The sequence below is a fragment of the Artibeus jamaicensis genome, unplaced genomic scaffold, assembly GCF_021234435.1.
Source record: "Artibeus jamaicensis isolate MK-2021 breed Jamaican fruit bat unplaced genomic scaffold, CSHL_Jam_final scaffold_369, whole genome shotgun sequence".
Classification (NCBI taxonomy): Eukaryota; Metazoa; Chordata; class Mammalia; order Chiroptera; family Phyllostomidae; genus Artibeus; species Artibeus jamaicensis.
This window is the reverse complement of record NW_026522042.1, coordinates 20385804-20410564: the sequence shown is the minus strand read 5'-3', so window position 1 is coordinate 20410564 and position 24761 is coordinate 20385804. Positions and strand designations below refer to the sequence as shown.

General features: G+C 36.2%; 1 protein-coding gene across 2 annotated transcripts in view; it reads right to left on the bottom strand.

The window, feature by feature from the left end:
- Positions 1 to 24761, bottom strand: part of CDH12 (cadherin 12) — a 352791-nt gene that overhangs the window by 39286 nt on the left and 288744 nt on the right. For both annotated transcript variants that reach the window (XM_053657173.1, XM_053657174.1), the window contains one exon: positions 8841 to 9094. In XM_053657173.1, coding sequence (XP_053513148.1) covers positions 8841 to 9094 — 254 coding nt within the window. The remainder of the gene's footprint in view (positions 1 to 8840; positions 9095 to 24761) is intronic.

Sequence of the window (24761 nt, the reverse complement as noted above, 5' to 3'; positions counted from 1 at the left end):
ATAACATGTCTATATTTTCTTTCTTTCTTTAATTTTCTTTTTAAATATATTTTATTAATTATGCCATTACAGTTGTTCAATTTCCCCCTTCATTCCCCTCCACCCTGCACACCCCTCCCCCACCATTCCCCCCTTTAGTTTATGACCACGTGTCTCAAGTTCTTTAGATTCTATATTTCCCATACTATTCTTGCCCTTCCCCCTATCTATTTTCTACCTACCATCTATGCTACTTACTTTCTGTACCTTCTCCCCACTTCTCCTTCTCTCACTCCCCTGTTGCTAACCCTCCGTGTGATCTTCATGGTTCTGCTCCTGATCTAGCTGTCCTCTTAGTTTGCTTTTGTTTTAGGTGTGGTTCTTAAGAACTGTGAGTTTGCTGTCCTTTCACTGTGCATCTTTTTTATCTTCTTTTTCTTAGGTAAGTGCCTTTAACATTTCATATAATCAGGGCTTGGTGATGATGAACTCCTTGAATTTGATCTTATCTTTTCATTTTATGTTTTTGTATACCTATCAACCCAATCCAACATCTTGCAAATTTAACAAGCAAATTAATTTATTTGGTCAGCTCAGTCTAGTGCTGACGTAGAGTTTGATTTCATAAATGAACTACCAATGAGATATAGCAAAATATAGGATGAACACTGACATTTTGGACAGAGAGCTAGGGAGATATACTAATTCCTTCACTTACCTTGGGCCATAGATGGGAATATTTCCGCTGTTATGCCTATTCCCTTTGTCTCCTATAACATTTGGACAATAATACTCATCAAACAGTGTAATAGTGAATGTTTTGGAAAGTTGCAATGAGAGAGGGTATATATGTGCCTTGGCATAAAATTGTGTGTGTGGGTATGCATATATGTATGTGTTCTTCCCTTCTTCTCTCAGTCCACACTATTGAGTATGTTGTATCATTTACCAGCGTAAAACAAAAAGTCCAAGTGTGTGCTTAGTTCTAGGACCGAGTTATGACATACCTAGCCTTCAACTTTACAATACCAAAGCTTCACTGCAAACCGCAGAAGTACAAACTATGAGCACAAATATCCAAGCCCTATTTCATACTGTAGTCCTTTCATTTTTACCTCCACCACTCTGTGAGGTTTGACACCTTCTTTTCTATGAATGTCATTCTCCCACAAAGCTTACACCTTCTGGAGTGCTGCTAAAACTTATCTGAAATTTTTGTATTCAGCTAAACATCTTCAGCATCTTCTCACCGCTAGTCAGTCTCCAAGACTACAAGTCTAGTACCAGGTTCTGCAGTTCCCTGATATCCTGTCTTCATGTGACTGACAAATCTCTGTGTGTGACCCAATAATAAATATGAGACAACACTACCATTTTGTACTGTGATCAACTTCACCACATAGCAATTAAGAGGTATTGATAAGAAATAATCATCAATTGGTTAAAAATAGAACCACTCCTACATTTCCTGAACATTTCAGAGAATATATGACCCAGTTCTAAAATATCTAGATAATTTAAAAAATGTCTTTCAGAGTAAACCACCACTTTGTACATTTGTTTTGAAACAATCCATACTCAATCGTAGGGTAGAATGATATTTTCATTGCAACTAATCACAGTATAATATGAACTATCTAATTTAGCTAACTCACTTGTTTAAATGAGCAAAACACTTAAATACAGAACTTGATTTGTAGTTATTTGGTGAGTAGATGGAATATGGAATTCAAAAAAAACAAATGTTTATGAACTATATAAAACGAAACAGATCCACAGTTTGTACAAGTATGCATGGTGACTGTTGCTAAGAAACCAGCTTTAACAATGTAACAGAAATCAGAAATTAAAGCCTGACCAGCACACGCCACTTGACAGAGTGCAATGTTATTACTTCACCGTAAATTAGTTTCCAGAAAGGCCTTTAAAAAGTTTTATTTTCTTCCTTAGGTAAGCATTCTCCCTAAAACTGTTATTTTTAATTTGCCTAATAACTTTCTCACAGTTAATGGAAAAGCTAACTTTGACCCTGCCCCAATTCTCAGATTATTTTTTTAGAAAAGTGCTTGATAATATAGTTACTCTAAAAGTATTACATCTTATTCTTTAAGCATTAAAGATGTAGGAGTATTGATTCAAGTCATGGTAGAAAATATTCATTTGTTCAAGTAATAATAAGAGTTCGAAATGTCTTGTATTTTTAGTTTTTTTAATTTTTTTATCTTGTGGTGCATAATAAAATGAAACTAAATTCAGTTCAATTAATTTCCACAAGCATTCTTTTTTCTGAGAACCTACCCCTCATACAGCAACATTTAGACTACAATTGCTTCAGCAACAACCACAACTAGAATTTTGTTTTGGGAATCTCAGTAGGCTTCTTTCAAACTCTGTTAAATAGTAGTTGTTAATTTCCTATTAGTTCCTATTAATTCTTTATTTTTTCTCATCCTCTTCCTCATTGTTATTTTCTCTTTAGTGGAATTGAAAGTTAAATCTTAGATAGTTTATATAGCATCAAATTTGTTTGATGAGAAACTAAACACTTCACAAATTAACAATTTATACAGGCATCATTCTTCTGTCCTTAAACTTGGCATTTGGAAGTATATTCTATTAAATTATATTTCTAAAAAAGAAAAATGCATCATGGTAAAATATTATTAATATTATAATTGTCATATTTTTATTTCCCTCCAATTGCTTAAGCTTTCATCATTTATTTTGATCATTTTTTTAAATAGTCATACATGATCTGACTATGTGTCCTTTTCTACCTGAATCCTAACTTTCATCTGCTCCCAACTTTATACCTGGACCTTTTAGTTTATCCTTCAGAAACTTGGAAGCTGTTTGGTTTAACAGAAGACAGCAGTTTGGTGACTTCTTACAAATTTAAATATATATTTTAGATTTGTATATATATATATATCTCCAGCAATCACACTCCTTGGTATTGAGATAAAAGAGTGACATACAGATGGTCAATAGACATATGAAAAGATGCTCAATGTCACTAATCATCAGAGAAATGCAAATTAAAGCACAATGGGATTATCATCGTACACCTATCAGAATGGCTATCATCAATAAATGGACAAAACAACAAGTGCTGGTGAGGATGTGGAGAAAATGGAACCATTTGCACTATTGGTGAAGATACAGACTGGTGCAGCTACTGTGGAGAGCAGTATAGGGACACTTCAAAAAATTAAAAATAGATCTGCCTTTTGACCCAGAGATCTCACTTCTGGGAGTATATCCGAAGGAACCCAAAACACTAATTTGAAAGACATAAGCGCCCCTATATTCATTGCAGTGATATTTATAATCTCCAATACATGGAAGCATCTAAGTGTTCATCAGTAGACAAGAGATTAAAAAAATGGAACATTTACACAATGGAGTACTACTTGACTGAAAAAAGGAAATTTTACCCTTTGCAACAGCATGGATGGACCTGGAGAATACTATGGTGAATGAAATAAGCCAGTCGGAGAAAGACAAATACCATATTATTTCTCTCATATGTGGAATCTAATGAACAGACTGAACTAACAAGCAAATCAGAGACAGACTTAGACACAGAGAGAGCAGGAAGACAGCGAGATGGGGAGGAGGTTAGGGGGTGGATGGATCATTGAACCAAAAGGAAAAAGGACTCATGGACATGTCCATGGACATGGAAAACAGTGTGGTGATTTCAGGAGTGGGAAGCATAAGGGGCTCAAATAGTAATGACAAAATACGATAAAATTAAAAAAGAAAACAGAAAAAGAAAGAAAATCCACATAAAACCTGCACACAGATGCTTATATAGCTTTTCTAGTAATTGCCAAGACTTGAAAAACAATCAAGACATTCTTCACTGACTAGATAAATATTCCAACCAAATAATAGACTATTATCCAGTCTTAAAAATAAATGATCAAACCATGAAAAGACATGGAGGTATCTTTATACATACTACTATAAGAAAGATGCCAACCTGAAAAGTCACTGTATGTTTCCAGCTCTATGACATTCATGAGAAATTAACTATGGAGACAGCAAAAACAGCACTGGCTTCCAGGGACTGGTTTGGGGGACAAATCCTCTGTTATAGTATCACAATGATGGCTACATATCGTTTCACATTTGTTCAGACCTGCAGAGCGCACAAGAGTGCGTCCTAAGGTAAACTACGGACTTCGGGGGACTGTGGTGTGTGGGTTCCTCAGGTGCAGCGGCTGTGCTCCTCTGGTGGGGATTTTGATACTGCTGGGACCGTGCACTGGCCGTGGCAGGGGGTGCATAGCAAATCGCTGCAGGTGGGACCTTAAACTGCTCCAAAAATATAATGTCAATAATACTTTAAAAAAGAAAACATTTTACACCAAGGCTTCAATTAATCATCACGAAAATCTTTCTAAATAAGTAAAAAATAATGAACATTTTTCCAGTTGTTAATTTTGATAACACAATTTAACTAACGTTTAGAAATAAATCACATCGGCTATTGTAAGATACCACTTTATTATCTGGGTCTCTCTTTTCTATAAACATGTTTTGGAATTGAGTTTAGTTTTTTGCCCATATAATACAAGTTCTAATGTATTACAGAGGACTGTCAAATAAAAACCAGCTATATGACAGTATCTTCACCCAAAATAAAAACAATTGATTACAATTGATAACGTAGTACTTTCCAAAAGTGTAGTGAACAGGTAAGATGGGGATATAAGATAATTTTAAATAAAATGCAGTACACATTTATATATTAACAACCAGTAACTAATTTTTAAAAATATTATATTCTACTTATGGTAGCTAATAATGGTTTTCTATTTATTAATTTTACCACTTGATTTTAAGTGATGAATTTTTGGAAATATTAAACAAAAATAAATAACATAAAAATAAGCTATTTAATTATTCTGTTACATATTGTAATTTTTTAAACTTATACATAGAAGTTAACAGGCATTATAAAGATTTTACTTTACATGATCAATTTCTTATCATTCAACACTTCTTACATGGAACAGTTTAAAATTTAATTGTTAATTTTCTCATTTTAAACACAAAACTAGTTCAAATAAAGTTTACTTTAAAATTCATTCATAAGGTAACTAAGATGTTCATGTGTTTGGAACATAAGTGGCACACATTGAACAAACCCATTCACTAATATTTCTCTACAGCTCAAATCACTCACACTGAAAACAGATGCTACTTTCCACAGTGATGAGATAGTCACCTCTTTTAAATTTCATTTCTAAAATCAAGAGACTGCTGTTTTGAAACTCCCACATCACTAGTCGTGGCTACACTCATTCTACCTTTATTCAACCCACTAAAAATCACCCCTATGAACTACATAATGAGAGACTCAAAGGACAGACCATCAGAGGGAGGAAATCAGTGCATCTAACGGCAAAGGGTAAAAGAGTAAAAAAAAAACAATAACTGGAAATGAAGCTTTGGATGAAAGAACATATTCAATAATTGCACATATGATAAGAGGTTAATGTCCAAAATTTATAAAGGACTCATACGACTCCAAACAAAGAAAACCCAAACAATTCAATTAAAAAGTGGACAAAAGACCTAAATAGACACTTGTTCAAAGAGGACAAATGGATGGCCAAAGACATGTGAAAAGACAGATTCTCAACTACTCATAAGAGAAATTAGAAATAAAACCAAAAGCAACACCACCTCACACCTGTCAGAATGGCTGCTGTCAATAAATCAATAAACAACAAATATTGGCTAGGATGTGGAGAAAAGGAACCCTCATGTACAGTGTATGGGAATGCAGATTGGTGCAGCCACTATGGAAAACAGTACAAAGTTTCTGCCAAAATAATAAATAAATAAAAGTGTAATTGCTGTATGACACAGTAATTCCACTTCTGAGTATATATCCTAAGAAACCCAAAACACTAATTCATAAGAATGTGTGCACTCCTACATTCAATGCAGCATTATTTACAAGGGCCAGAGATGGAAGCAACTCAAGCGTCTATCATTAGACGAGTGGATAAAAAACCTCCGGTACTTGTACACAATGGGGTGCAATGGGATTTCATAAAAAGAATGAAACCTTACCACTGGTGATCGTATGGATGGATCTAGAAGGCATCATCATAAGTAAAATAAGTCAAAGTGGAATTTAAACAACAAAATAAACAAATAGATACAGAGCATAAACTAATGGTTACCAGAGGGGAGGGGGACAGGGGACTGGGTACAAAAGGTGAAGAAATTAGAAAGTACAAGTTGGTAGCTATAAAATGGTCACAGGAATGTATAGTACATCACGGGGACAACTAATGTTGCAATAATCACGTATGGTGCCAAATGGTTACCTGAAACATTGGAAGGGACCATTTTGTAAGGGATACAATTGTCCGACTGCCATGCCGTACACCTAAAACTAACGTGAAATGATATTGAAAGAAAATTCCAAAAACTGAAATAAGGAAATTAAGGTCTGGGTAAGAGGGGCCCACCAGACGTGGTGCATTTGAATGCATTACGGTTAACTAAATTCTTCTTCTAATCTGTTTCATGCCTTGAATAATGTCATTGCTTTCCGGCTCTTCGAGGTGCACAATGATGACAATACAATAGTAATATTAATAAATACCCAGTAGTGTAGTCCTAAATTAATATCTTTCATAATAACTAAGTGAAAAGACAGGCAATAAAAAGTGAAACCACATACCTAAATATGTCAAGTAATTTTAAATGTCGATGCTTATTCTTCACAACCTATTTTCTACTACCAATCTCAATTGAGCAAACATGTTTTCAGACCATGAAAAGATGATTCATACCCAACGTTTGCTCAACTGACATGATTCAAGCTCACTGTTTACTTCAAGGGCACAGAGGAAAGAGAACTTTCATGTTGATTCCATAGGAGCTCTATCTCTTGACAAGTCCCCACAGCAATCCATCTGCGTCTGCACTTTCAGTGAGTCAGTGCCCATTAGAAGTAGGACTGGGGATGCTATTTTATTTCACACAAGGCAGCACTTGTCAGGCACGAGCTCCTGTGACTCTAGAAAAAAAATCAGGCTTGTAGCTGCTATAGGTTTCTTTAAAATGTAGCTTTCCTTTATTTCTCACACCGGTGTTTTGACTCTAACCCTGTCCTTGTATTTGGAGGTTGGTAAATCTCACTTTAGCTTTACCAGGTGGTGTTTTTTACTTATAGACTCTCGATTTTTTTGTTGTCAAGTATTACATTAAATAATAATGTATTCATATTTAACCTCATCATGTTTTAATCAGTCCACAAAAATAGAACATATGATACATTTAAACAACTTAGTATGTTCTCCTAGATAACATGTTCCACGGCCCTCAAAATTTTCCTCATTTATCACACTATAGAAAGTTTTATTGCATATTTATTTATTTGTATTACTTTCTTTACAAGCTTCAATATTTCTCCCATAACTATTTATATTCTTGAGAGTACCTCTATTCACCAGGCATCTCCCACTTTCCCAAATATCAACAGCACAGGCAGGGGCTTTGAGAACAGGATTGATGAATGATAACAGGATAACTCACAACCACCACTAACATGGCAGGTTCTTGAGAACACCCCTGCGGACTCGGGCAGGAAAGAAGGTGGTCTGGAGTGTAACTGGAAGTGAATCCTGTTGTTACATGGACGAGCAAAACAATAACTTGAATCCAATGATTAAATTAGCCAGCGTTTGACCTGATTTGTAGAGACACTCAGTCATCGTCTTTGCCTTACCTTTCCCAAGACAAATGTTTACATTTATTTAGAATCCTCTCCTGATTGCAGATATATTTTAAGAAGGAAATTATTTGGACCACCTTTGGGGATGGTTTTAAATGAATACAAAGAACAAAGCTGGCATGGTCCCATCATTTCCTGGTATTTTCTTATATGCCATGAATGTATGGAGGCTGTGGCTTCATGGTTGATCCCTTTTTAAGAAATCATTTATTATCCCATGGCATAAAATTTTATAATATATGTGTCTACATATTTTCCCTATAACAGCAGAGTAGTGTTTTGCACTGAAAGCCTACTTAGAGTTTCTCTGCTGTTGCTCTTGTGTACCTTTTAGAGGTGAAAGATTCAGATTCACATTCTCTCCCTCTTCACCTCCCCCTGCGTGCAGGCATGTGGGATGTGCAAGGAGTTTAAACGTACAGGAGAAGCAACATCGAATGAGAACAAGCCTCAAAATATGTTTCAGGATCAAGGAATGAGTGAAGAAAAAGGGTTGAGGGTGTGGGGAAGGAGATTTTCTTACAGGTTTTTTACTCCATTGATTGTTTTGTTGCTCACTACCCAGCAGCCTTATGGCAATAGGAGCTCCTGGCAAAGTCTGGGGTTTGAGAAATTTCTTAATCCATCATACCCAGGGGCTGACTCTACCTGTGCTTCCATCAGCAGACACAATTGTCACAGTGAGAAAATGAACTGCAAGTTGCAAATGGTCAAACTATCTTTTTTAAACACTTTCCTTTAGTGAGAGGCAGGGGCTTTAGATGAATTGATCGTGTGTTAAATGTCTGTGATATTCCAGGGACTGTAAAATGTCATAACATCATTAATCATGAGAATCATCCTTTAAGGTTGCATCATGAAATCATTTTATAAATGAAAAGTTGACATTGGTTCACCTCAGTGGCATGCCCAGCGTCACACCTCGGCTAACCCCTGTCACAGGGATTTATGTCGGACGTTTTTGTTCAAATTCTCTGGTTTTCCCACTAACATTTCTGTGAAGTCATTATGCTTGCATGCAAGTTTGGAAAGAGTACTTTTTAAAAGTTTTTCTGTCTTTTTCTGACACAGAAAACAAGTTTCTTTTCCTTACCTAACAGCACTGCTGCCTGCATCGAGGTCTTGTGCAGTGACGGCGCCAATGATGGTCCCCACGGGCGTGTCCTCGTAAACCTCCATGGTGTACAGTGGCCTGCTGAACACCGGCGGCTCCTCCACGTCCAGCACGCTGATCTTCACCGTGGCGGTGTCTTTGAAGGGGCCCACGGAGTGGAACCGGTGGTCGAGGTGAAGGTTGGAGGCTTCCACTTTGAAAGTATATGCCTTCTTCGTCTCAAAATCTAGTGGCTGTAGTGAGGACAAACCGAGAGAGTGAGCAGGTACATGCATAATTGAAGGCGCAAGGACAGTAAACACCGCTTTGCATCGTTTGCAAGTGAATACAAATGGTATTGGTTTTAGATGTTTTAAGAAAAGAATCACTCACTAGTAGAAGATCGTGGGTATCTTGCCAACATAATCAGATGCATACATTCAAATGACGTATATGTGCACATACGCACAAGGTAGGGTTTGTTCATTTTACATGGGCCATTAAAACAGCATAAGGACTTGAAGGAAAACATTTTCTGCTCTTATACAATACTGACATCTAGTGGCATTTAGCAGTAATGAAAACATAATAATTGAAACGGGGTAACTGAGGATACTCTTATATTCCATTTAAAGTTTTGATATTATAAAATCTCTTTTTTTTCTTAACCACTTTTCTTATTTTGACAATAATATAATTTTCTATTAAACATTTTTAAATGTCTATATATTTTTGATAAAAAAAGCTCTATCAGGATCTTTAAAACATGCAGTGTTCATTATGAAAAGAGTTTTAGTCTATTATTTTCTCAGCATTGGCTATAAAATTATTAGGTATTGTTGGGATATTTTACCAAACATTAGGTTTTGAATATATATAATCAAATTTTAAAAAACTGTGAAATATAATATTTGGAAGTCATTTGTCCATAAAGTCACTGATTTTTCTATTTTAATTTTACAAATGCTTATATTGACTTTATTCTAAATACAAATGTTATGCTCCTAATAACTAAACATATTCTATTCTAGAAATATGGTGTTGCTGTGGTGTTTTCATATAAATGGAAACTTGAAGGTCAATGGCTGAGACTTCTAACCACCTATGGAAAATGAAGACAACATAAAATTAACATCAGCATAGAGGTTTCCTGAGGCTTTTAAAACTTCTGTTTTCTAAATGAATTCCCTCTAGTCGGAGCCCTACACCTTGCTAGACTTGCTAATTGCTGTGTTGACGCATCTTTTTTGTTTTACCTCAACACACCTGAGGGAAATACAGGATGTATTTTTCTGTCTTTCAAGGACTAGATTGTTGTTTTATGTGTTTTCTTTGAATATAAAAAAGAAGATTTAAAAATTACTGTAAAATCTTCAAAAACGATTACAGTTCCATGGAGTTTATTATAGCAAATAGTAATACCTTTTGGATTTGACATTAAGTGGTTTTTCACAGTAATTTTCATTCACAGGGATCTGTTTATTTTCCCTGTGACTATTCAGTTCATTTCATCTCATTCATCCAGTTTTTATTCATGTTTTAATGTGCTTTAAATGTAATGCTTTCTTTTACTCCTTACACTTTTTAGTTGCTCACCTCACAGTTATTTATGTATAATATTGATTTTCTTCCACTTCCACCTCTCTCCTGTTAGGGATTTTGATTCATCTCTAAGGCCAAGTGAAAAATGGCACGTCAGCCGCCATAGTTGATGTTATAACTATTGGTTACTGGGATACAAATATGGTATCTCGAACAAGAGAGTTGACAATCTTATGATGCTTTTGGTTTGATTGACCCACACCTTGTTTTGTTAAACATATTAAACTCATGAAAACACATCTGATTTTCAAAATAAGATAAAAAACATTATTTAACTGGAATACATATCATACACCTGGAAATGCTTAGCCCAGAATGAAGATCAAAGCAAGACAAGACATACATTTTCACACATTGAAAGATGATCATAAAAATCAGGTAGGCTTATTCCTTTAATCTCCTATAGAATGAATAATTTAAATTATTAAAATGGTAAACTGCAGGTTTAAAAAAGTAGGAAATCTTTAAATATCAAATCATTCAAACCTGAATGTATTTAGTAAAACATTGATGGTCTATGTGGTGGTGAGGCTCGGATGCCTTCTGAGGACAGAAAGATGTGATGACTACGAAGGTTAGTTCTCTTTCTAGTCAACCAACTCAGACTAGTGAGAAACATGTCGTCTCATTTAGAGAATCAGTTGTTTGAAGAAGTCCTACGTTCCCTATCATTTGTAGAGTTCAAGGGAAATCTGATGCTGTCAGAGACATACGAAAGTATACAATAGAGGGGATGCAGTAGCTAATCCAAATTAAAGAACATAGAAAATATGCTTTCTGGTTTTTGCAAACACTATGCACTGAGAATGTTAAAGGACACAATTTTTCTATTACAGCGATCCCTAAACCCTAGTGTCCAAGAGCACTTTGACTTTAACACCTTCAGTCCTTTTGATAGAAAGCTTTTGAGTTGCTTTAACTCATATTCTCTGTTGTGTCTCAGGGTGAACTTTTATTCTAGAATGTAGGAGTTAATACCAATTATTCCTCACTTCCCTTTATACTTTCTCCTAGAGATTAAACTGTCTCCTCTTTGATTAAAATTCCACAGCTATGTGATGGACTTGATTCTCTAAAATCCATTTCAAGGCTAGAAATGAAGGCATCATTCTGAAACCTTTTCTACATTTTTAAGAAAATCATACAGAGCCTATGCCTTTTAAGAACTCCTTAGCTAGCCCAGCAGGCAAGCATTCCGCTGTCGGGAGATGTAGAGCGAGATGAAAGAACCTTTCTGTACATACATATTTTTTTGTAGCTGAAAACCGACGTCCTGCAGTGATCAAAGAACTGGGGAAACGATAGGAGGAGCGCCACAGTCATATCCAAATGGCCACACATCTTCGTGACCCTGTCCCTCAGGCAATGCCACCTTTATAGCTGAGTCATTCAAAAAGAACAAAGGTAAATAACACTGATGTCTGTCTCGCTGAGTGTATCCAACTCATGTGACTGACTACCTTCCACTTGAATGAAATTCATCTACTTCACGATCAACGAAAACTCTAAAATTTGAAATAAATGCAGAACAAACAGGATTTAAAAAACATTCTATTGAAGCATTATGCTGAGTGAAATAGGCCAGGTGTTGAAAGACAAATACCATATGATCTCACCTTTAACAGGAAGCTAAACAACAAAACAAACAAGCAAGCAGAGAAAAAAAACAAAGACACTGAAATAGAGAACAAGGGGACAGTGACCAGAGGGGAGAGGGAAGGGAATTTAAGGGGGAAAAAGGGGAGGGATTTGGAGGAACAAATATGAAGGACACAGGGACGAGAACTAAGGGGGGTGGAAATGGGAGGGAGGTGGGGAGCATGGGGCGGGGGAGGCTGGGGTGGGAGAAATAGACAAAAAAACTGTACTTGAAAAATAACTAAATAAAATTAATAAAAAAAGGAATTTATTATTATAAAGGTGAATGAATTTAGCTCTTGCATGAGAAAAGAAACCTTTGTGGCATTGCTTGGGACCCATCCAATTTAAACACCTTTCTAGAAAAATAAGAAAATGATCAAGTAAATGGAATTCAGCTGAGTAACTCCTTGCTCCTGAGGGTGTTTCAATAAAGGATAATTGGTGAGAACAGACTTTTCAGAAAACTTTTGACATTGTACACAGTTGCAAGGTAAGAAAACAGAATACGGAGGAATGCAATTCAATATATTCAATTATTTATCATAATATAAAGGGGGGTTGAGGAAAAAATTGCTTTTTAGCATCTTTGTTTTTAGCCACTTTCTTTGCTCTTTATTGAGGTCCAGGTCACAAAAAAACTACATAAAATATTATGTGCCAAATGATCTTCTCACCTTCCAGAAGGATAAGTAATTTATGGCATGTGAGAAACAATACTAGCTGAGCTGTTTTAAATAGAACTAGAGCTGCTATTCCAAAGGGACTGCATTGTTTGTCTTATTCCTCAAACCTTTGGGAAGTAAAACTTACAAAATAACCTTGGGTCTGGTCCTCAGGCAGCACTGTGTTCTAATCAAATGTATACTAAGCTAACAGAAAAGCAGATATTATGACTACCAGTCCAATATTAAAAACATTCTTTAGAATTAGCTTTACTATGGTAGCTTATCCATGCCTATAGAAATTCCTCCCTTAGTTTTTTTTTTTTTAATATTTGTGGAAATGCCTTCCTTCTATTTAAGTATTTTCCTTTCCCTTTTTATAAATACTTCTTGCCTTCCCCTCCTAATTGAAATACTATTTGAGTTTCTGCCTAAACCAGTGTTACTGGATAGCTATTTTTAAAACTATTTTACTTACTTACTGTTAGAGAGAGGTGAAGGGAGGGTGAAAGAGAGGGAGAGAAGAATCAATGTGCAAGAGAGAAACATCAATTGGTTGCCTCTGGTGTAACCAGCCAAGGACCAGACCTGCAGCCAGGTCACCTCCCCTGACAAGGAGTTGAACGAGTGACCTTTCAGTTTGCAGGCTGGCGCCCAGTCCACTGAGCCGCACCAGCCAGGACATGCACAGTTATTTTTTTGGACCTCAGATAAATGTTTGCTGTCTCTCACTTCGGCCATTTATTTTTAGGTTAACATATCAAATGCAAGAAAATATCTTTCTGAGCTTTTCCAGGACTCATCATACTTTTAGACAGACAATGTGGAGTAAAATGCACAGCTAGGTTATATGTTAAGAAATTATATAAACCGCAGCGTTGGTAGACAGAATTCCAAGATATTCCCAACATTCCTGCCCTCGTCTAATAGTTACCAATAGCATTTACCTGGGAAAGGGGAATAAAAGTGAACCAGACATTGAGCTTAATAAACTAGGGAACAGAAGCTGTTTGCTACAGTTGTTCACACTCCAGGGGACCCCAGTATTACTCCCCAAAGGGGATTAACACTTTTGCATTCTACCCTTCAGTACCAGGTTGCTCCGGAGTAAAAAGGGGAGGGTCTGGGCCATAGAGGCCTCTCAGTTCTCTAACTAGGGGCTATGAAACCGTCCAAAGCCCTTGAAAACCTGAGAAATTGATTGGTCATTTTGAAGAAGCACCTGGTTTGTCCTAAAACCAACCTAATACAGAACCATCCCAGGGAAACAAAGAAGTGCTCTCTCTCTCTCTCTCTCTCTCTCTCTCTCTCTCTCTTTTGCTTGTGACCTGCACTCCCACCAAGCACTTGAATATCCTCTCTCCATGGTCAGGTGGGGATTTCACACATGGGCTGCAGGTGGGGGCCCAACCACGGCAGCACAGCACCAGACCACAGCTAGAAACACGCGCTGGATCACTTTACCTCAAGCGTCATTTCAGAGGAACTGTTTCACGAAACTCAGTGTTATGAGAGTAGTCAGTTAACTTATGTGTTTGCAACACTTTCTCATCCCACAGGAAATTCTTCTAAAAATCTACCACTTCTCAGCTGGATGCTGGGCTGGACCATACTTTAACATGGAGCAGAGACTCCAGACACTGGCTTTTGTCTTGGCCTTGAGGAGGATGTGGTTCACTTTTTTCCACTGAGGGACTGACAGAAATGGAATATTCGGAAGTCGGGAGGGGAACCCCTTTAACTGAACCTCATCAATAAACCATTCCACAGAGTCTTATTCTCCCATGTGGGTCTCGGGAAATTATTTTCTCCTAGCTACGGCATCAGCGTGTTTTCCACCGATAACACAGTGATTTGTACTTTTGTATAATCCTGTGTCCTTGAATGTGCAAGGGACCTGTGAATTGAATGGGACATTACCCCACAAATTTGCTGTTTTATAAAAAAAATAATTATGCAGATATAATTAAGGCGCTTACTCAATGTTGAATTAAAAAGAATACTCTATTTGAAGGACCTGATCTAATCCTATGAACCTATGAAAGGCAGAGCCACTATGATGATTTGCCCCTGAGTCAACCCCTGAGAATGAGCCCACCTAGCAAGTGTGCAAGGAGTGCCTATCAGAGATGAGACTGGACTGTGGCCTGTAGCTAGCAAAATAATAGGGTCTTCAGTTATAAAACTCCCCCTCCCCCCAAAAAGAATTCTGTCATCAGCCAGTACCTTGGAAAAATTCTTTAAGTCTCAGCTCAGATGGCAGCCTGAGAGGGCACCTTGGTTTCATCCTTAGTGACCCAGTACCGGACACCCAGCAGCAGAATACCCCGACTCACAACAGCTGAGCTTTCATCTTTTCTTACTATTTACTCTTCCATAATGCTTCCATTTCTATGATGAACATGTATCATTTTCACTAACACAGTAACATCACCATTCTTACAAACTAGTACCCTTTCGTAATCAAGATGCTATTCTCTTAAATTTAGAGTAGTAGGTCTTAATGGTTACTGGAAAAAAATGTCATTGGACCCAAATAACCAAAACCTATAGATTTAGATAAAAACAGACTGGTGCCTTCAAGACAGGAAGTTTAGAAAACAGATTTATGCCGGGCTGAGCCAGAATGAGAAAACAATACAAACAAGCTCTTGGGAAGGGAGGCTGTTACACCAATAGGAACTACGAAGCTGTCACTTTACCTCAAGCATCATTTCAGAGGAACTGTTTCGCAAAACTCAGTTTTATGAGAGTAGTCGGTTTACTCATGTTATGTGTTTGCAATACTTTCTCATCCCACAGGAAATCCTTCTAAAACTCTACTGCTCCTCAGGTCACATCTAGAGTCACCCATGAATGATGTCTGCACCTACTTCTTTAACTGACTTATTCTAAATCCACATAACTCATATTAAATATTTGATTAGATTTTACTGTGCTTCATGGTAGGATTGAGGATTGAGTGGTCAATGAATGAAGTCTCTTTTATCATGGATTCTACACTCTAAAAGGGAAAGCCACCATGAAAAATAAATAAATAAATATGTAATTTTAAGTTAGTGACAAGATTTAGAAGGAAAACAAGGTAATGGGTCAGAAAATTCGGGGATGGGGGCGACATTACATAGAATAGATAGAAAAAAACGTCTTTAAGAGGAAATACCAGAACTGAGACGAAAAGAACTAGGTGTGGGGGAGTCAGAGGGAAATGAGCCTCAGAGAAGATCACTGAGGGGCCTATAGTCTTCCCTTCCACAAGTATTTCTAGAGTATTCTACCATGTTCTAGACATTGCTGTAGATGTTGGAACAAAGCAAGCAAAAATCGCCACCCGCATGGAGCTTGCTACTGCGGCAGGACAGTTTGCTCTCTTCAGGGACAGAAAACAAAGGCCTTATGCGCTGCCTAACTCCTCCTCTGCCTTGGCTGGGGCATCACAGAAAGGACCTGCACTGACCCCGTGTTCCCCTGGTGTCCCCTCCCCATTTTCTGTAATTAGGGGGGCCAAAAATCAATCCCTAATAGAGAGGAGAGACAAGGGCAAGCTGTTTTGGCAGTCACCCCACCCAGGTCAGAAGCAGAGGACCACCTTCCCCTCCCCCTTGTCCACATGTAATAAAAACCTTCTACCCAGAGCCCATCAGTACATTTCATTCTCCAAGGTCGCCAGCTCCCACTCCTCGAGTGCATACTATTACTTTGATAAATGTATTGTGTTTTGCTAAAACTTCTGGTCACACTCTTGGGTTCCTTCTTGTTTCATGACAAGAACCTGGAGCTGGAAGAGGCCTCCCTTAGCTTCCTTGGGTGCTGCCTGGCATCACTGTCTTCTGGGAGACGATGACATACATAAGCAAAATGTATATAGTATGTTGGGTGGCAATGAGTTTTATGGAAAGTTTAAAGCTTGGATGTCATGTGTGTCTAGGGAGATGGGGGCAAATGTCCATGTGAGAGAGCTTTGGAGGTCAGGGTCTGTGTAGATCTCCTCATCACTGAGGAAGGACACCAAATCAGCATTTATCCCACATAATAGTCACACAATTATTTGATGAATAAAAGCTGTTATATTATCAGGTAAGAATGCATGCCCCCACAATAAAAAGGAAACCGATCAAATATCAATGTTTAAAACCTGGATATTAGTTTCAACGAATGTTAATAGTATTTCGGTTTTAAAATTAAAAAAAAATTAGGAGAATGATGGAATTACCAGACAAAAATGTTTTTAAATAAAAATGTTAAAATGAAAACACGTACATTTTATACAACTTAGTTTTAAAAAACTTTGGTACAAAACTATTTATTAAAAAAGTATTTAATTTTTCTGTTGCCAATTTACATATTGTAGTTTCTTGCAGCACTACACATTTTTCACAGCTTTAATGAATTTACTTAAGAATCATAGGCATTGTTTCTGTGTCTATGTTTTAGTGACAATAATTTTGGAATGAATTCAGCAACTAAGATAAAATAAAAAAAGAATTGGAAGAATTTCTGGTGCTTTTATTTGAGTGTTTTGGTTCATAAAAATGATAAAAGATTTTATCAACTATTATAAATTCATAAGTACAGTATATATATATAATGTATATATATATATATAATTTATATGCACATAAATCATGTGGCAGCAATTCTTTTTTAGCTTCCTTGAATGACCACTGTCACATTTTACTTCTAACATATACTATTTTTCACAGGAGTTGAAGTAAATTATACAAAATAATTTACTGCAAGCTGTGTGATTTTGAAAAAGTTACCTTTCTTCTCTGAACTTCAGAGTTCTCATTCACATAAACAGTAGAACACTATTATTTAAGCTCTCTACAAAGCACACTGACTTCTATGTAAGTAAGTGAGGGCTAAGAGAGACAATGCATTGGAAAAGTAAAGCAGTAAACCAACATGAGATCCTTTTTTATAAATCAACCAAAAATTAAATGCCCCATGTATTTCAAAGGCTTCCTTTTTATGGTGACACAAATATCAAAATATGAAAAAGTATGGTAGGAAGAAACTTTTGTGTTTAAAATATGAGCACCATAAGTATTACAGATGCTTTAACAGAAATGCTAACATTGTGGGAAGAAAGTAAGATATGATCAACTTTGCCTGATGGGCTCAAGGAAGTGTTTGGTGAAAGGCATGGGCCAGTGGCAAGTTCAAGAGAAGGAAAGAATAAAGATACTTATGAGGGCAGGGCCTTCTGTGCAGGAGGAAGAATAGCACAGCATCTTTGGTACAAATGCAGTAAGTTTGGTGCAATGCTGAAGTAGTGTGTGCATGTGTGTGCATATGTGTCTATGCATGTGTGTGTATGACCAAGATGGTAATACAAAATTTGTTAGTTTACTCTTTATCTTACTAGTTATGGGAATCAGAAAAGTCTAGTTTGGATAAAGGTAAGGTGTAAAACTTGGAGCATAGCCATGCAGTGTTGGGAAGGGATAATTGGAAGGGTTGTGATTTAACCCATGAGGGAAATATTAACCCCAGTCAGGGGGCCTCAGTGGTGGGGCTTCATGTTCTATTTGGCAAAGAGGTCAATGGCAATGGAAGTAGCACAAGAAAGAGCCTCTTTTCTTTGTTAGTTTAATTTGTTAATTAGATTCCTCTTATAGGTGAGATCATATGGCATTTTTCTTTCACTGCCTGGCTTATTTCTCTTAGCATAATATTCTCCAGTTCCATCCATTCTGTTGCAAAAGGCAGGAGTTCTTTCTTTCTGCTGCACTGTATACATGTGCCACATTTTTTCATCCATTCATTTACTTATGGGCACTAAACTATTGAACAAAATAGAACCACAGGCATGGAAACACGGAGCTGACTGAAAGTGACCGAAGGATGAGGGGATAGTGGTGGATAGAAGGGGAAGGGACGGACAAAGACTATGTATGAATGACCCACGGATATGGACAATGGTGTGGGAACTGACTGTGGGAGTGGGGGTTGAGGTTGGTGGAGGAGGACAGAGGGGGAAAATTGGGACAACTGTAATGGAATAATAATAAAAATGATTTAAAAAGGAAGAAGAAGTCTAGGTTTTAGGTCAAAGAACTGAGAGGAGGTGGGGCCTTGCCCAGGTAGGTCAAAGTATGAGCAGGTGTACTTTTGTTGAGAGAGGAGAAGGAATTCAACTTTAGACAATTTGAAGACTTTGCAACAAACAGAACCATCTACAAGGCAGCAAACACCCCACACTGGCTATGTCAGCCTGGGGCCTAATTTACATACAGTTGGTGAGACTGCTTAAGGAAGTTAGGTAGAAGTTTAAAAAAGATGAAAATGAATCTTTATGGAACTAGGAACATATTATTTGCAGAAACAAGTGATGAGTACTACTCATTTTTTTGAAATTATGCATGTCTGACTGGCTAAAATATATTTTAAACTTAAATTCAGCTGTATATTTGGCTACACAGAAAAAGTTTTTCATTTTTTAAAATTTTTAATTAGTTTTTTTTCAAAAATTAACCACATGATGGTGCTCTGATCTCAAATCATTTGCACTCACTTCCTTGCCATTTAAGGCTGCAAGAGAAAATGAGCTTCAGTAACCAACAGAACATGAGGAGAATATGTTTCCATTTGGACCAGGTGAGATCTTAACCTATTTGCTAATGAGTCCAGGTGAAGAATAAAAGTGTTTTTATCTCTTATTTTTTTTAAATAAAATAATTCTGTTTTGGATTCAATGTGATCAGAGCTATATTTATTTGAAATGAAATAACAATGCCAGATAATATAAAAATGTATAATAATGTTTTCAGTTCCAGAAAAGTTTTAATTATTTTTAAATAAGTAGAAAATCATTTCACCATTCTTTATTTTAAACATGATACCATTACTTAATAGTTCCCAATAGATATATTTGTACAAGTGATTCGGAACATTGTGATAAATTATATGATATTGAGTTGTTCTTTTCCATAATTTAAGTGTTTGTCCCACTATTTAATTGCCTAAATTTCTTAATCAGTAACAAGAAAGCCACACTCTTTCAACAAATATTTATGTATTTCAATCTTTGAACATTTCTAACTCATATAATTTCATAATTATTTAAATATACTATAAGTATGTATTTATTCTCACTTATCCTACAGAAAAATATTGGCTAAAATATAGTAAATTTAGCTTTTCACTTAACAAAATTTCTGAATTTAAAACACTTTATTCTCTGATTTTAAATGTAGTCATATAATTTCTAGATGTGTTGAAACATTTTTAAAGTTTTATTATTCTGATCATGTTCACTTTCTTACTGTTATAACATTTAACAAACAAAGCACATTTTATTTGCTTATACTTTACTCAGTGTGATATAATATAAATACAAAATAAGAAAAATTTTAACCAGTATCTTGTGCCATGGAGAGATTTACAAAGATTCATAATGTTATTCCAAATTCAGAATGACACACTGAAATGGTATTATGTCACAGTGCTCCGTAAACTGAATCCAAGTTCTGCCTGAAAATAAAATGTAAAAAATTGCCTTTTATTATTCTCCACCCATATAAACTTGACCATCCTTTTTATCCACTTAGATCCTTCCTGTACAGAGAAATGGAAGATAGGGGAAAACAGCAATGAGAAAGCAAGTGAAAAAATAGGGACTAAAGGATAATGAAATATGTGCTTCAGAAAAATTCAAGCACTTTATTTTAAGTGAGTTAGAAAAAGAAAACTCTCTGAAAGCAAATGATATCATGCTCTAATGTTAACCAGCCAATGTATATAACTGAGGTTTAAAAAACAACTACATTTTCAAATGTAGAATAGATATTTTTGAACTTTCTAAATGTATTTAATATATTTAACGATATAATCCTTATGTAAATATGGGTTTACATCAAATTCATTGCAATGGCATGTTTAGATATTGCAGGGAAAGGTTTCAAGAAGCCCTAACTGATGTGGCCTAGTAGGTTGGGTATCGTCCTGCAAATTGAAAGGCTGCTGGTTCAATTCCCAGTCCAGGAACATGCCTGAGCTGTGGGTTCACAGCTCACATCAATATTTCTTTCCCTGTCTTTCTCCTTCCTTTCCCCTCTTTCTAAAAATAAATAAATACAATCTTTTAAAAATTACAAAAAAAATCTAGTCCTGTAGGACACATAATGATCTGTTCAAAATCAAGTCCTCTCAGAGCTTACTGAATATGTGCATATATTGTTTTATCATCTAGTCTTTATTTGGATAAAAAACTCTATTTAAATAACTACAAACTAACAGGTTCATGAAAGGATGTTCAACGTCATTAATTATCAGAAAAATGCAAATTAAAGTCACAATAAGATACTACCTCATATCTGTACAAAAGGCTCTTACAAGAAAGACGAAATGACAAGTGTGGGAAGGTTGTGTTGCAAAGGGAACTCTGGGGCATGGTTGGTGGGAATGTAAATTGGTCAGGCCACTACGGAAAACACAGTGGAGTTTCCTCAAAAAATAAAATAAAAATCGAACCATTATATGATCCAGCAATTCCACTTCTGGGTATTTATACTAAAAAAATAAAAACATTAACTTAAAAAGATATATGCACACATATCTTCATTGCAGTATTATTTAAAGTAGCCAACATGTGGAAACAAGTGTCTATTGCCAAATAAATGGTTAAAAAAGGTGATATATAAATAAATAAAAATATGTATACACTAACTTACACACACATATAGATAGATAGATAGATAGATAGATAGGGAAATATCTAAACATTCTAATACTATTCAGGTATTAAATGATCGAATCTTTCTATTTGGGACAATATGAATGGAACTTCATGGTATTATGCTTGGTGAAATAAGAGAAAGACAAATATAACATGATATTACTTAATGTGGAAGCATAAACAAAAAATTAAGTTTATATTTAAAAGTTGCTAAGAAAGAGGGGCTTTAACCAGATTATCATAGTGATCATCTCATAATACATTCAAATAACAAATCACTATGTTGCATACCTAGAACTAAAATAGTGTTGTAACTTTTTTTATACATTTTTTAATTTACTGTGTTTTTCTGTTACCATTGAGCTCTCTTATGATCCCTCCACCCTCAATTGCCACATTGTTGTCCATGCCCAGGAGTCCTTTTATTTGCCAGATTCTTCTATCCCCTACTCTCCACCCTGAGCTGCCATCCTGCCCTCTACCTATGAGTCTCTCCCCATTTTCTCTGGTAGCTCAGTTTGTTCATAAGCTTACACATGTGAGTGAAATCATATGGTATTTGTTTTCCTCTAAATGGCTTGTTTCACTTTACATAATGTTTTCCAGGGCCAGCTATACTATCACAAAGGACAAAATTTTCTTTCTTCTTATAGCTAAGTAGTATTCTATTGTGTAAATGTCCCATAGTTGTTTATCCACTCAGCTACTGATGGACACGTGGGCTGCTTTCATATCTTGGCTACTGTAAATAAGGCTGCAATGAACATAAGCATGCTTATGTTCTTTCAAATTAGTGTTTTGGGTTTCTTTATATGTATTCCCAGAAGTGGGATCCCTGGGTCAAAAGTCAGATCCATTTTTCATTTTTTTGAGGTGTCTCCATACTGATTTCCACAGCGGTTAAAGTCTGCATTCCCGCCACCAATGGAAAAGGGAAAGGGTTTCTCTTTTTCCACACCCTCACCAGCACTTGTTAATTTTCCCACCTCACTCACCTCACAATATGTTAATTGATTGATGATAGCCATTCTGATTGGTGTGAGGTGAATATAAAACTGCACAGTAAGTCCCTAGTAATCAAAACAACATGGTACTGGCATAAAAACAGACACATAGATCAATGAAACAGAATAGAGAGTCCAGAAATAAAATCAGATCTTTATAGCTAATTGATATACAAGAAAGGAAGCAAGCATGTATGATGGGCTAAAGATAGTCTATCCAATAAATTATGGTGAGAAAATTGAATAGATACATAAAAATGAAATTATACCATCTTCTTATACCACATATGATAATAAACTCAAAATGGATTGATGACTTAAATATTAGACTCAAAACCATAAAAATCTTAGAAGAAAACATAGGCAGTAAATACTCAGACATTGCTTATAGAAATATTTTATCTTATATATCTTCCCAGGCAATGGAAACAAAAGAAAAGTAAATAAAAGGGACTACATCAAACTAAAATGGTTTTGCACAGCAAAGAAAACCATCAACAAAATAAAAAGACAACCCACTGAATAGGAGAACACATTAGCCAATACATCTGATAAGGGGTTAATATCCAACATTTATAAAGAATTCATAAAACTCAACACCAAAACCAAACAAACAACCCAAATAAAAATGGGCAAATGACCTGAATAGACACTTCTCCAAAGAGAACATACAGATAGATGGCCAATAGACATGCAAAGATGCTCAATCAGCAGGGAAATGCAAATTAAAACTATAATATTGTGTCCCGATTATACATCAATGAACAAAGTACACTTGTGTAAATTAACTTTGAGTTTTTAATAAACTTTTTCATTGGATATTTTGTTATTTTATTTTAATGAAATTACACTGCTACGTTTAAGCAAGGCATATATCTACCTGTGTACAGCACACATGTACTCAATATAAAATATTCAGCAGATACGGAGGTAGGTAGGTAAGTAAGTAGATAGATAATAAGCAATTAAAATGTGTCATAAAGAAGTATTATTGAGTTATTTTTAGAGATTTAATATATAAAGTCTGTAGATGGCAATTCTTTTTCCCTAACAGAATGGGCTAACAGATAGAACATGTTTCCGGTGGTTTCTTACTTAGACACTAAAACACTTTACAACACCAAACACAACTAATCAAATGCTTGGTGTAATTTCCTGGATGATCAGAATAGTTATAAAAATCTGTTTTGCCTGTTCCTTTAAAATTTAGAGAGAATCTCACAATTTCTCACCACTGTCATTACTACGAAGATCATAACCCATATCTCCATCACTGGTTTTCTGAGCTATTTCTATAGTTTTTTAACTAGTCAATTTCTAGCCTTACTTCTTAGTCATTATTCTGCTCAGAACAGCCAGAGTAGCCTGGCTTTACGGGAAAAGGTGAGCTATGTCTCTACGCAGGATGGGCTTCCCATATTATGATCTATTTCAAGCCCTTGGCCGGGACTGCAAGGGTCTACATGATGGGCCCTTCCTCTGTATCTCTGACCTCATCCTCCACTAGGGACACCTTCCTTCACTACGTATCTGGTGTCCTTGCAGAGTATGCTCTCACCTCAGAGATTTTGCAATCTCTGCTCAGTCTTTCTGGAACACACATAATTCAGACACCACATGGCTCACCTCTTGCTTGCGTCAGTCTCTGCTGCAATTTTACCCTCACAGAGAAGCCCTTTCTGACCACCTCACTGTGAGATACCCACCACCCGCCACTTTACTTGTATCCCTTCACTCTGTTGATGTTTGCCTAATTTGAACTTAACACTACTGACAGTGATTTTGAGTCTGTTTACCACCCTCAGTGCTTTCACTCCTCCAGCAGTAGAGCTTGCCCAAACCAGGATCCCTCCACTGGGATGTCAATGTTCACCAACATCGTGTGAGTTAGACATTCATATGCTCAGAAAAGTCATAAAAGAGGCAGGACCAAGCCTTGTGGGGTTAGAGTTTAATTCTATGTCTTATTTTAAAATTAACTTTTCACCTATGTCTCTAACAATAAAGAATTTAAAATCTTTAAATTCTGCTAAGAGATTTAATGATTTAATCAAAGCAATAAGCCTAATTGTTTCAACAAAAAATCAGACCATATGATCTCACCTTTAACAGGAAGCTAGCAAGAAAACAAACAAGCAACCAAAATAAAAACAAAGACACTGAAATAAAGAACAACGGGACAGTGACCGGAGGGGAGAGGGGAGGGAATTTCAGGGGAAAAGGGGAAGGATTTATCGGAACAAGTGTAAAGGACACATGGACAACAACTAAGGGGGGGTGGAAATGGGAGTGAGGTGGGGAGCACTGGGGAGGTGGGCTGGGATGGGAG